Source organism: Myotis yumanensis, unplaced genomic scaffold, assembly GCF_028538775.1.
Source record: "Myotis yumanensis isolate MYYU_CA2020_CCGP unplaced genomic scaffold, mMyoYum1.0.hap1 SCAF_1, whole genome shotgun sequence".
Taxonomy (NCBI): Eukaryota; Metazoa; Chordata; class Mammalia; order Chiroptera; family Vespertilionidae; genus Myotis; species Myotis yumanensis.
This window is the reverse complement of record NW_027223752.1, coordinates 72,601,903-72,614,932: the sequence shown is the minus strand read 5'-3', so window position 1 is coordinate 72,614,932 and position 13,030 is coordinate 72,601,903. Positions and strand designations below refer to the sequence as shown.

The 13,030-nt window shown below is 42.2% G+C and overlaps 1 protein-coding gene across 2 annotated transcripts in view; it reads left to right on the top strand.

The window, feature by feature from the left end:
- BUB1B (BUB1 mitotic checkpoint serine/threonine kinase B) overlaps nucleotides 1-13,030 on the top strand; it is a 67,622-nt gene that overhangs the window by 35,757 nt on the left and 18,835 nt on the right. The window contains exons 9-12 of one of the 2 annotated variants that reach the window (XM_070405107.1): nucleotides 3,646-3,875; nucleotides 7,114-7,205; nucleotides 7,724-7,839; nucleotides 9,687-9,736. In XM_070405107.1, the coding sequence (XP_070261208.1) occupies nucleotides 3,646-3,875; nucleotides 7,114-7,205; nucleotides 7,724-7,839; nucleotides 9,687-9,736 (488 nt within the window). Of the gene's footprint in view, nucleotides 1-3,645; nucleotides 3,876-7,092; nucleotides 7,206-7,723; nucleotides 7,840-9,686; nucleotides 9,737-13,030 lie in introns of both variants that reach the window. The other variant, XM_070405098.1, reaches the window with a different exon arrangement.

The window sequence follows — 13,030 nt, the reverse complement described above, 5'->3', positions numbered from 1 at the left end:
GATTGTTTTAACCATCTAGTCCCCTAGAGATTCCATATTAAATTTAGGATCAGCTTGTCCATGTCTGCAAAATAGGCAGCTGGGATTTTGATTCAGCTTGTGTTGAATCTGTAAATCAATATAATGAATATTATTGTCTTAACAATATCAGATCTTCAGATCCATGAACATGGAATGTCTTTCCTTTAGTTATATCTTCTTTCATTTCTTTCAACAGTGTTTTATAGTTTTCAGAATACAAATTTTGCACTCTTTTAAAAAATTAGTAGACTTTATTTTTTTATTTTGCTTGAGTATTTTTTATTTTTTATTGATTAAGGTATTACATATGTGTCTTTATCCCCCCCATTGCCCCCCCCCACCTGTTCATGCCCTCACCCCCCTGGTGTATGTGTCCATTGGTTATGCTTATTTGCATGCATACAGTCCTTTGGTTGATCTCTCCCCCTTAGACTTTATTTTTTAGAACAGTTTTAGGTTTACTGTTTAGTTTACATTTTACAGAAAAAATGTGCAGAAAGTACAAAGAGTTCCTATATACTAGCCCCACCTCTGTGCACATTCAGCTGTTCCTATTATGAATTAACAATTTGTTATGAATTGACAAAGGATATTGATACATTATTATTAACTAACTAGAGGCCCAGTGCATGAAATTCATGCACTTGGGGCAGGTCCTGCAGTCCGGAACCCTTGGGGGGATGTCTGACTGCTGCGGAGGCGGGAGAGGCTCCCACCACCACTGCTGCGCTTGCCAGCCCTGAGCCCGGCTTCTGGCTGAGTGGCATTCTCCCTGTGGGAGCACACTGCATTGAGAGTCTGCCCCCTGGTGGTCAGTGTGCGTCATAGCGACCAGTAGTTCCACTGTAGGGCCGAATGTGAGAGTGCGCAAACCAGGCTGAGGGACCTCACCAGTGCACAATCGGAGCTGGGGAGGGACATGGTAGCTTGGCCAGCAGGGGAAGGACTGCGGGAGGGCTCCAGGGTGTGTCCAGCCCCTCTCGCTCAGTCCCGATCAGCCAGACCCCAGCAGCCAGCAAACCTACCAGTCAGAGCATCTGCCCCCTGGTGGTCAGTGCACGTCATAGGAAGCGGTTGAGCAGCTTTAGCATATCATTAGCATATTACACTTTGGTTGAATGGCCAACCGGACGACTGGACATTTAGCATATTAGGCTTTTATTATATAGGAAGATCATAGCTTACATTAGATTTTACTCTAATGTGTTTCGCAGTTCTATGGGTTTTGGCAAATGAGTGTCATAGATCCATTATTATAGTGTCATACAGAATATTTTCACTGACCTAAATATTCTCTCTACATTATTAATCCATCCCTCTTATGAATCCTTGGCAACCACTGATTTTTATATATTATCTTTATAGTTTTGTCTTTAAAAAATTATTATGAAATTGCCAAAACCGGTTTGGCTCAGTGGATAGAGCGTCGGCCTGCGGACTGAAAGGTCCCGGGTTCGATTCCGGTCAAGGGCATGTACCTGGGTTGCGGGCACATCCCCCGTGGGAGATGTGCAGGAGGCAGCTGGTCGATGTTTCTCTCCCATCGATGTTTCTAACTATCTATCTCTCTCCCTTCCTCTCTGTAAAAAATCAATAAAAAAAAAAAAAAAAACAATTATTATGAAATATTTTATTCTTTTTGATGCTGTTATAAATGGAATTGTTTTCTTAATTTTATGTTCAGATTATTAATTGTAGGTATATGAAATACAATTGATTTTTATATATTGATCTTGTATCCTTATTTTATGAATTCATTTATTCTAATAGTTTTTAGGTGAATTCTTAGGATTTTCTATACATAAGATTGTCATCTATAAATATAGATCACTTTACTTCTTCCTTTTCCATCTGGATGCCTTTTACTTATTTTTCTTGCCTCGTAGCCTTGGCTAGAACTTTCAGTTTAAATAAAAGTGGCAAGAATGGACATTCTTGTCTTGTTCCTGATCTTAGCAGGGGAAGCATTCCATCTTTTATCATTAAGTACGATATTTATATGGGTTTTTCATTAAAAAAAAATTTCAAGTTAAGCAAGTTGAGGAAGCCATTTTTAAAAAAATATATATTTTATTGATTTTTTACAGAGAGGAAGGGAGAGGGATAGAGAGTTAGAAACATCAATCAGCTGCCTCCTGCACACTCCCTACTGGGGATGTGCCCGCAACCAAGGTACATGCCTTTGACCAGAATTGAACCTGAGACCCTTGAGTCCGCAGGCTGACGCTCTATCACTGAGCCAAACCAGTTAGGGCATTGAGGAAGCCTTTTAAGCATATAGATGCTGGACCCTACCATTAAAGGCTCTGATTCAATGGACTGGGATAAGGACCAGGTGTCTTTATTGTGAAAAGGTATATAAGAAAATAAAAGTTATAAAGTCATTCTGCCCAGGATTGAGAACATCTGAGCTATCCTAATTGGGGTACTTTATATTTCATTCTTTTCAAACCTATATTACCACTCTCATTCTTCCCCTTCAGCTGAGAACCTTGAACTTCACACCATCAGTTCCCTAAATGCTGTATTCCTAACTCCAATTCTTTTGGGTGCTACATAGTGGGAAATGGGTATATTGCATAAGTTAATTTCCATTCATATACTGTGTTTGATTAAGAAATTGTATTGTGGCCTGGTTGGTGTTGCTCAGTGGTTGAGCGTCGACCTATGAACCAGGAGGTCACAGTTCGATTCCCGGTCAGGGCACATTACCGGGTTGCGGGCACGATCCCCAGAGTGGGCATGCAGGAGGCAGCTTATCAATGATTCTCTCTCATCATCGATGTTTCTCTCCCTCTCCCTTCCTCTCTCTGAATTCAATAAAAACATAGTTTTAAAAAACAAAGAAATTGTATTATGATATATATATATATTTTTTTAATTTTTTAAATATATTTTATTGATTTTTTACAGAGAGGAAGGGAGAGGGATAGAGAGTTAGAAACATCGATGAGAGCCGAAACTGGTTTGGCTCAGTGGATAGAGCGTCGGCCTGTGGACTGAAAGGTCCCAGGTTCGATTCCGGTCAAGGGCATGTACCTGGGTTGCGGGCACATCCCCAGTGGGAGGTGTGCAGGAGGCAGCTGATCGATGTTTCTCTCTCATCGATGTTTCTAGCTCTCTATCTCTCTCCCTTCCTCTCTGTAAAAAATCAATAAAATATATTTTTAAAAAAAAGAAAAGAAAGAAACATCGATGAGAGAAAAATATCGATCAGCTGCCTCCTGCACACCCCCTACCGGGGATGTGCCCACAACCAACATACATGCCCTTGACCGGAATCGACCTGGGACCCTTCAGTCCGCAGGCCGACGCTCTATCCACTGAGCCAAACCGGTTAGGGCGATGATATGTATTTTTTTACCTATAAGGAATATAAATATTTGATGACCCTAACTTATGGCTAATTTTCTTCCTAATTATAACATAGTACTTAGAACATGATTGTTGATAACCAATGTAAATTATTTGTAGGCTCTTTTCTCAACCTTTTGTGTTTTGTTTTTGTTTTAAAAATCAATCACATTTAGTCTTGCTGCTGACATTGTACTTGTGTTTTATCAAAATGTAAAAAATAACTCATTTAATCTGTATGATGAATAATAATTATTTTGCTTCTTTTAGGACACCATGTAAAATTGAACCCAGTATAAATCATATTCTAAGCACAAGAAAGCCTGGAAAGGAAGAAGGTGATCTCCTGCAAAGAGTTCAAAGCCATCAGCAAGCGTCTGAGGAGAAAAAAGACAAGGTGATGTACTGCAAGGAGAAGATTTATGCAGGAGTGGGGGAGTTCTCCTTTGAAGAGATCCGGGCTGAAGTTTTCCGTAAGAAATTAAAAGAGAAAAGGGAAGGTATGTGTATTGATCTATTTACGTTTGTCACAATAACTTAACTTGGTTGTAGGAAGGTTAGTATATTAAGTCTGAGGAAAATTGCCTTATTTTTTGTATGTTTGTGATGTTTCTATGGTTTCTATTGTTTCTCTTTCTATTTAAGCTGATCTCCCAATGCTGCTTTCCATGAGACCCCTGAGGGGAAAAAACTAAGCAACTAAGTCTGTGTTCAAAAGTAAAGGAAGAGAGGAAGCCCTGAACTGTAGGAACATTTCATATTCACCATTGTAATAGGCAGACAGCTATGATACCTGACATACATACATGTACATGCCATGCCTCCCTGTTCAGTACTTTCCTCATCGTGCCTGAAATATTTCACTTGACTTTTGATACCCTACCTGGAATTTCTCCCAGGGTTTATTTAGGTTAACATACTCAGTCACTTAGATGATATTTATTTGTATTATTTCTTAAAGACAGTATCTTCTTTCTAAATTAAGGAAAGTTTTACTGTAAAAGGAGAAATTTGGAATTTTGGGAAAATGGGTAGCAGTTCTGTTCTGGAACCTAGAGTACTTGGGGCAAGAGGTAGTGCTGAATGGGCTGAAAAATATTGAAGTATAGTATTTGGAGCTTAAGGCGTTAGAAGATAAGGGATAGCACAGAAAAGGAGGTAGGGGAGGGTCCAAAAGTAAAGTTCATCCATTTAGATATTTTGACTAGGATCTATACGAAGAAAGAAGAAATATATCTTTGTACACAGATATCCAGAATAACCTACTATGGGAAGAGGATATGGAATATGTAAGGCTAGCTGGGAAATTTGACCATTTCTTATAATTTACTTGTGAAAAAATAATTTCTGAGTTCCAGGTGACAAGTTAGAAGCAAACTTCTATAAAGCAGACTGTTGTTAGTAAGTTTGGAATGGCCTTCATTTGTCATATCAACTATATCAAGATTGACAAAGGTGCTCTGGGTTCAAATTAATGTATTGAAAAATGGAACCTATGTATATAGGTAGGAGAGGAGGAATGGTTAGAAAGCAAGGAGATGGTTGAAGCTTTTAAAAAATGGGAACCACCCTAACAAAGAAGTAGGCTAGGAGGGTAACCTAATATGAGCTGGGAAAGGAACTAAATAGGTACTCAGATAAAGAAAATTAGTGTTTCCTTCAACCTAAGTATCCATCAATAGATGAATGGATAAAGAAAATGGTGTGTGTGTGTGTGTGTGTGTGTGTGTGTGTGTAATGGACTATTATTCAGCCACAAAAAAAGAATGAAATCTTACCATTTGAAACAACATGGATAAGTCTTAGGGATGTAATGAATAGCATGGTGACTATAATTAATAATGTTGTATTGCATATTTGAAAGTTGTTGAAAGAGTAAATGTTAAAAGTTCTCATCACAAGAAAAAATTTTTATAACTGTATGGTGACAGATGGTATCTAGACTTATTATGGTGATCATTTTGCAATATATACAAACATAGAATAATTATGTTGTGTACCTGAAACTAACATAGTAATGTCAATTATACCTCAAAATTTTTAAAAATTAAAAGAAAACAGCATGAATAAAACAAACAAAAAACTTCTGTTTCTTTAGGAGAGGCCTAGCTTATACCAGATATATAGATGTAAGATGAAAGTACATTTTATTCTCAGCTAGCCAAAGAAGGACCTATGTTAGGGTTAGATGGTATTTGAATAGATGAGAAGACCTCTGAGGCTTTTTAAATACTCATTCCCTAAGCTGGTCTCTGAATCTAATTCATGAACATGTAATTCCCCTGCTATGTATAGATTGCATTCTTATAAATCCTCATGCCTATAATGAAGTGGTTTCTTGTTACTATTAAAAACTGGCTTCAAAGATTGTTGCTGATTACTTGCTATCAGGCAGGAATACTAGAAATAAGGAAGCCAGAGGTAGGGCCTACAGAGAAACAAGGTAGTTGTACATTCTTCCCATTGCTACTTCCAAACCATTTTTTCCCTTCTCCAAAAACTCTAGCTCCTTTCAGATCCATGTCCTTCCATTTTTTTTCCTACCTCTTGAGCCTCCTTAGTCACTCCCCATCATTCATTAATTGACTCAGTACCTAGCTCTGTATCTTCCTTTCCATCCCTACACCATCCAGTAGTATGGCTTCTCAATTTCATGGTTGCCATACCTCCTGTGATCTCTTCTTCAACCCTACTGCCCAACTCTTCACATGGTCTTACTGTTGACCTTATCACCCAATAACTTTTTGACCATGCACCCTGTTGATTCAAGCCAAAAAAATCCAGAAGTCATCTTTGATCACTCTTTTTTCACTCTGCCCCCCAACTAATGAATAAGCCCATCAACTTTACCACCCCAAATTTTCCAAATCTTTTATCACCACTCCCATTATTAATCCAAACCACAATCTTTTACATTGTTTCATTACCTCAAACTACAACTAGACTTTCTACATTCACTCTGGGCTTAACACAATCTGTTTTGCTCACAACAAATGATCTTTTTAAAAAATCAGGTTATGTCACTTCTTTACTTAAAATTCTCCATTGTTTTTCATTATCTTAGAATGCAATATAAACTCTTTACCCCCATGTGACTTGGCCTCTACTTACTTCTCCAACCCCATCTTTTACTTTTTTCCCTCTTACCATACTGCATACCATGCTGGCCTTCATTTGGATCCTTGAGCACAATGATATTGTTCCTTCATTAGGGCTTTTGTGCCACCTAGTCTCTTGGTCTAGAATCTTTCCCTAGTCTTTATAACACTGGCCCCTAATTATTCAGGTTATTGCTTTATTATGTCTCTTTCTGATAATGATCTCCCCTCATCACTGGCCTTAAATAGCCCCTGACTTCCATCCCATACCCAGTCACATATTTTCACATCACCTATTTTACTTTATTTTTAAACCTGATTTTCATGTTAATGTGTATGTGTGTTTGTCTCCCCCAAATTGAATTTTAGCATCACATGACCAAGGACTTTGCATTATGTACCACTGAGATGTAAATGCTCAGAGTTGTGCTCAGCATGTAGTAGGTACTTTATTTTTTACTGACTGAATAAATGAGACGTCAAGTTGAGGGTTCTGCACCACTTATATCATTCACATCTGTAATGTTAACATCCATATTGAGGACATGAAACCCAAACAGTTTTGACAGAGTAAATTGCTATGAGGAGTAAATGCCTCAGCCAACCTTATTGTTTCTAGCTGAGCTACTGATCATTGCAGAAAAGAAAGCAGAAATGCAGAAACAAATTGAAGAGATGGAGAAGAAGCTAAAAGAAATTCAAACTACTCAGCAAGAAAGAGCGGGTGATCAGGTTACTTCTCTCTTCTTTTTAATACGTGAAACTAAAGTTTATTGAAACAAATTTATGCAATGTAAAATTTATGCATAGAAGGTAAAAGTCCTCAACCCCCATTTAGAGTTTTCTGTAGTTCCTTAACTGTTAATAGCAGCAAAGTTGAACAGGAAAGTAATTTAACAAGTGATTTCAAATTGAATTAGTGGCATGTGAAACAATTTATTAACTTCTTAGTTATATTCTAAACCATTGTTTTGTTACCTCTAATTTTAGCTCTTTTTTTCTATTCATTTTCCATTAAAATAGGGTTAACTAAAGAAATTCAGTATATGCTTGGAATTCTCATAACAGTGCCAGTTGGTACTAGGAACATAAATTATTGGAAAGAACTTTTGTGGAACAGACATTTTATTTTATTGGTGGATATCTAGGGGGAAAGTACGATAAAGCTAATTTTGGAACTAAAGATTGAAAATAGGTAGCATTTTCTAGGTAGAGGGGACAAATTGATTTTGTTTATTTAATGCAAACAGCAAGAAGAAAAGATGCCTACAAAAGAGACAGCTGAACTGCAAATTGCTTCTGAATCTCAGGAAATACCAGGAATGACTGTGTCCAATTCTGTTTGTCCAGTAAACTCTTGTGCCAGGTAGGACCACATTGGTGGAAAGGATGATGCTTATGGGAAGGCATTGACAACCAACCGCTGACTCTCTAGTGACTTGAAGTCTCTTGGACTTCTGTAGTATCAAGACATGATTTTGCAAGTCTCTGTCACAACATAAACTTTGATGCTGATGAGGGAGGACAGGGTAATGACTTTTTCTATTAAAAACTAACTAACATTATAGAAGCAATCAAATATAAATAATTGTTTAAAAGGCAAAACTGCCCATTTCCGCCACCAAGAGATGACTACTATTAACATTGTTTTTATTTTGTTTTATAAAACTGAGAGTTTAGCCCTGGCATGTCTGGCTCAGTTGGATGAGCATCATCTCATGCACCAAAAGGTCAGGTTGATTCCAGATCAGGGCACATGCCTGGGTTGTGGGCTCTATCCCCAGTAGGGGGCATGCAGGAAGCAGCCAATTGATGTTTCTCTCTCCCTCGCCTTTTATTTCTCTCTAAAATCAATAAAAAAAATTTTTTTAAAAACAAATGAGAGCCCTAGCCAGTTTTGCTCAGTGGGTAGAGCATTGGCCTACGGACCAAAGGGTCCCGGGTTCGATTCCGGTCAAGGGCACATACCTTGGTTGCAGGCTTCTCCCCAGCCCAGGCCCTGATCGGGATGTGTGCAGGAGGCAACCAGTTTCTCTCACATCAATGTTTCTCTGTCTTTCCCTCTCTCTTCCGTTCTCTCCTAAAAGATCAATGGGAAAATATCCTCTGGTGAGGATTAATGACAACAAAAAAGAAACACATGAGAGTTTACCATTTTGTAATCTGCTTATACTATTAAAGTAACATCTATTATCAAACATCTGTAATAATAAAAGCGTAATATGCTAATTAGACTGGATGTCCTTCTGGGTGTCCTTCCAGATGACCTTCCGGACAAAGTCGGGGCTGCGAGGGAAGCCTGGGTCCCGGGTGCCAGGGGGAAGCTGGTGACTGTAGCCGAGGGAAGGAAGGTCTACTCTTGCACAAATTTTATGCATCAGCCTCTAGTCTTTATATAAAAGCCTAAGCAACTGGCCTCCTGGCCAGTAGCTCTGATGCGCACTGACCACCAGCGGGCAGACGTTCAACGAAGGAGCTGTCGAGCGACAGCAACTTTGCAGAGTGCCCTTTCGCACTCCAGGACCCCTTGGGATGTTGGACTGCCAGTTTCGGCCCAATCCCCGCAGGCCAGGTCAAGGGACCCCACCTGCCAGAGGGACCCCACTCACTCCGCAGACGCCCTTCGAGCCCCGGTGCCACTCCAGTGTGGCTGGCCGGGGAGGGACTGCAGGAAGTTGGCTCCAGGGTGTGTCCAACTCGCCTTGCCCAGTTCTACCCCGCTGGCTACCTTCTAATTAATTTACTTTTAATGTGCACGAATCCTTGCACCGGGCCTCTCTTATTTCTATAATGGCTATAATGACTGAAGGTTCCATCTTTTTAAAGAATTTTGATTGACAGTACTAGAATATTTTCTTTATCTAGGAGTGAAAAGATTAATAAAGAAGCCTCCTAGGCTTTTTGTTGTTAATCTTCACCCAAGGATATTTTTTCCATTGCCTTTTTTTTTTTTTAGAGAGAGAGAGGGAGGACGGGAAGGAGTGGGGGAGATAGTGAAACATCAATTGGTTGCCTCCCGCACAAGCCCCAACCAGGGGCTGGGGATTGACCTGCAACCCACGTATGTGCCCTTGATCAGAAATCGAACCTGAGGCCCTTTGGTGTGCAGGCCCATGCTCTAACCACTTAGCAACTGGCCAGAGCAAGCCTACTAAACTTAAAAATTCTTTCTGTGAGTAGTAAGCACATCTTTTAAAACAATTTTCTTTATAGGGAAACTTCACTTGCAGAAAACATTTGGCAAGAACAACCTCATTCTAAAGGTGAGTTGCATTTGACAGTGTCATGAAGAACTTGCTGATAACCCATGCTTTATGTAACAAGTGATAAATATTTTTCTTAATTACAGTTGAAAGAAGACAGAGAGCGGGACTAAAGTTATTATTGTATCTTTGAATCATGGAATCTATATATATAAAAGCCTAAGCAACCGAACAACCGCTCGCTATGATGCGCACTGATCACCAGGGGGCAGATGCTCAATGCAGGAGCTGCCCCCTAGTGGTCTTTGTGCTCCCACAGCCAAGTTCCCACAGCTGGCCAACCTCCTGCGGCAAAAAAATTTCAGCATTATGGAGCAAACAACCCAGTTTCTTCAACAACAATTTATTTTTTAAAAATTCTATGGAATAAAAGTGACTTGGGAGACATTTTATTTTACTATTTATTTAATTTTTAGAGAGGAAGGGAGAGGGATAGAGAGATAGAAACATTGATAAGAGAGAAACTTTGATCCTATACACCACTCACTGGGGATTGAGCCCTCAAACCAGGCATGTGACCTGACTGGAAATCCAACAGGGGACCTCTTAGTTTATGGGTCAATGCTCATCCATTGAGCTACACTGGGTGGGCTAAGAGACATTTTAACTAGTCACAATACATGGATCTTACTCTGCATCCCCAGTTCAAACTTTCTAAAAAATTTTGGTAAAATGTGAAACTTCTGATTGAATAGTTGATATTCAGAAATTATTAATTCTATAGTTATGAATCATGCTTTGAGATTATGCTTTTTTTAAAAGAGCCTCTCATGGAAATACATACTGAAATTTATATAGATGAAATGATATGATGTCTTGGATTTGTATCAGAATAATCTGGAGTTGGGTTGAGTTTGGGGAGTGTGGTAGTGGTGGGGAATAAAGATAAGCAAGATCATCCATGTTTAGATAATTATTATTAAACTAGGGCCGGGCTGGCTGGGCGGAGGGGCTGTGTGCGATTGGCTGGCGGGCCCCGCCCCCGATTGGGGTTGAGGGGCCAACTGGGGACATGTCCAGCCATAGGGAGGGGCTGTGGGCCGGCTGGCCCCAACCCCAAATGGGATGGGGGGTGCCGATCGGGGGCCAGCAGCCTGGGAGAGGGGCCATGGGTGGTTGACCCTGCCCCTGATCAGGATGGGGGGCCAATCTGGGGTGGAGCCGGGCAGGGGGAGGAGCTGTAAGAGGTTGGTCGGCTGGCTCTGCCCCCTATTGGGGTTGGGGGGCAATCAGGGGTGGGGCTGGTCAGGGGTAAGGGCTGTGGGCCGATCAGGGTGGTGGCCGGGAGCAAGGGGGTGGGGTGTTTGGCCACCCTTGATCGGGGTGGGAGAGCCCGGTAGTGGGCAGTACTTACTAAAGCAGTGATGGCGAACCTATGACACACGTGTCAGAGGTGACATGTGAACTCATTTTTTTGGTTGATTTTTTTTGTTAAATGGCATTTAAATATATAAAATAAATATCAAAAATATAAATCTTTGTTTTACTATGGTTGCAAATATCAAAAGATTTCTATATGTGACACAGCACCAGAGTTAAGTTAGGGTTTTTCAAAATGCTGGCACGCCGAGCTCAAAAGGTTCGCCATCACTGTAAAGGATACTTATTGAGAACAGTAACTGGGAAGAATGGGAAAAGAGCAGGTTTGAGCCGAGGAATAAGTAAAGCTATAATGCTGGCCAGGGATCAGCCTCAGCAAACCACATAGAGAGCTCTTGGGTCAATGGGGAAAAAAGGAGACATATGTACCTGATCAGGCTGGTTCGCTGGCCACAGTGGGCATCATAGCAAACGGTTGTTACGGCGTTACGGTCACTGGCTTTTTATATATATGTAGATGATCTTTAATGTGTTTGAAATTATCCTATCTAATAAAATAGTAACATGCAAATTAAATGTCACTCCCTCACTCCGTCAGAAAGATGGCTGCGGCCACGGAGCTGAAGCGAGCAGGAGGCTTAGGTTGCCCCTGGCAATGGAGGAAGCCAAGCTTCCCACCTGCCCTGGCTGGCCCTGAGCTCTGCTCAAGGTTACAAAGTTTCAATTATAGAAGATAAATAAATCCCAGATACCTGCTTCCAGCTGGCATGGCTTCCACTCAAGGAGGGGACTGGGAACCTGGGTTGCCAGGGGCAACCCAGGCTTCAAGCCGAACCAAGGCTACAAAGTTTCAATTATAGAAGATAAATCCTAGATACCTGTTTCCAGCCTGCGGCCGTGGCCAGCCTGAAAACGGCCCTCAGCCCCTCACCCAGGCTGGCCAGGCACCCCAGCAGGGACCCCCCCCCCCTCCCCGAAGTGGCTGTGGCCAGCCTGCAAACAGCCATCAGCCCTTCACCCAGGCTGGCCAGGCACCCCAGTGGGGACCCCTACCCTGAAGGGGGTGTGGCCAGCCTGAAAACAGCCCTCAGCCCCACACCTAGTCTGGCCACACCCCCATGGGGTGAGGGTCCCCTTGGGGGGCTTGACCAGCCTGCAAACAGTCATCAGCCCCTCACCCAGGCTGGCCAGGCACCCCAGTGGGGACCCCCACCCTGATGGGAGTGTGGCCAGCCTGAAAACGGCCCTCAGCCCTCACCCAAGCTGGCCAGGCACCCCAGCGGGACTCCCACCCTGATCTGCCAGAGGGATGTCTGACTGCCAGCTTAGGCCTGATCCCCCAGGGAGCAGGCCTAAGCAGGTGGACATCCCCCGAGGGGTCCCAGACTGCCAGAGGGCACAGGCCGGGCTGAGGGACACCCCCGAGTGCATAAATTTTTGTGCACCAGGCCTCTAGTCCTATATCATAAAAAGGTGATATGCAAATTAACCCTCACGCCATCACAAGATGTCTGCCTGCGACCAGGCCGGCAGGGGGTTAGTGAGGGATGACCAAACGACCGAACAAGCAGGTTGCGTGGGGTGACCAAGCTAGCAGGGGGGTGAGTGAGGGACAGCCAAACAACTGAATAGCAGGCTGGCAGGGGGGCCATGAGGGGCAACCAGGCCAGCACGGGGAGCAGTTGGGGGCAACCAGGCAGGCAGGCAGGCAGGTGAGCAATTAGGAGCCAGCAGTCCAGGATTGTGAGAGGGGTGTCCGACTGCCAATTCCCAGAATCGGGCTTAAACCGGCAGTCGGACATCCCCTGAGGGGTCCTGGATTGGAGAGGGTGCAGGCTGGGCTGAAGGGATGATCCCCCCCCCACGCCCCTGTGCATGAGTTTCGTGCACCAGGACTCTAGTTCATTATAAAAAACAAAGTTGTCTTTCTGCTTTCAAACAGTACAAAATATTAATTGATCTAGTTGCCTTGAA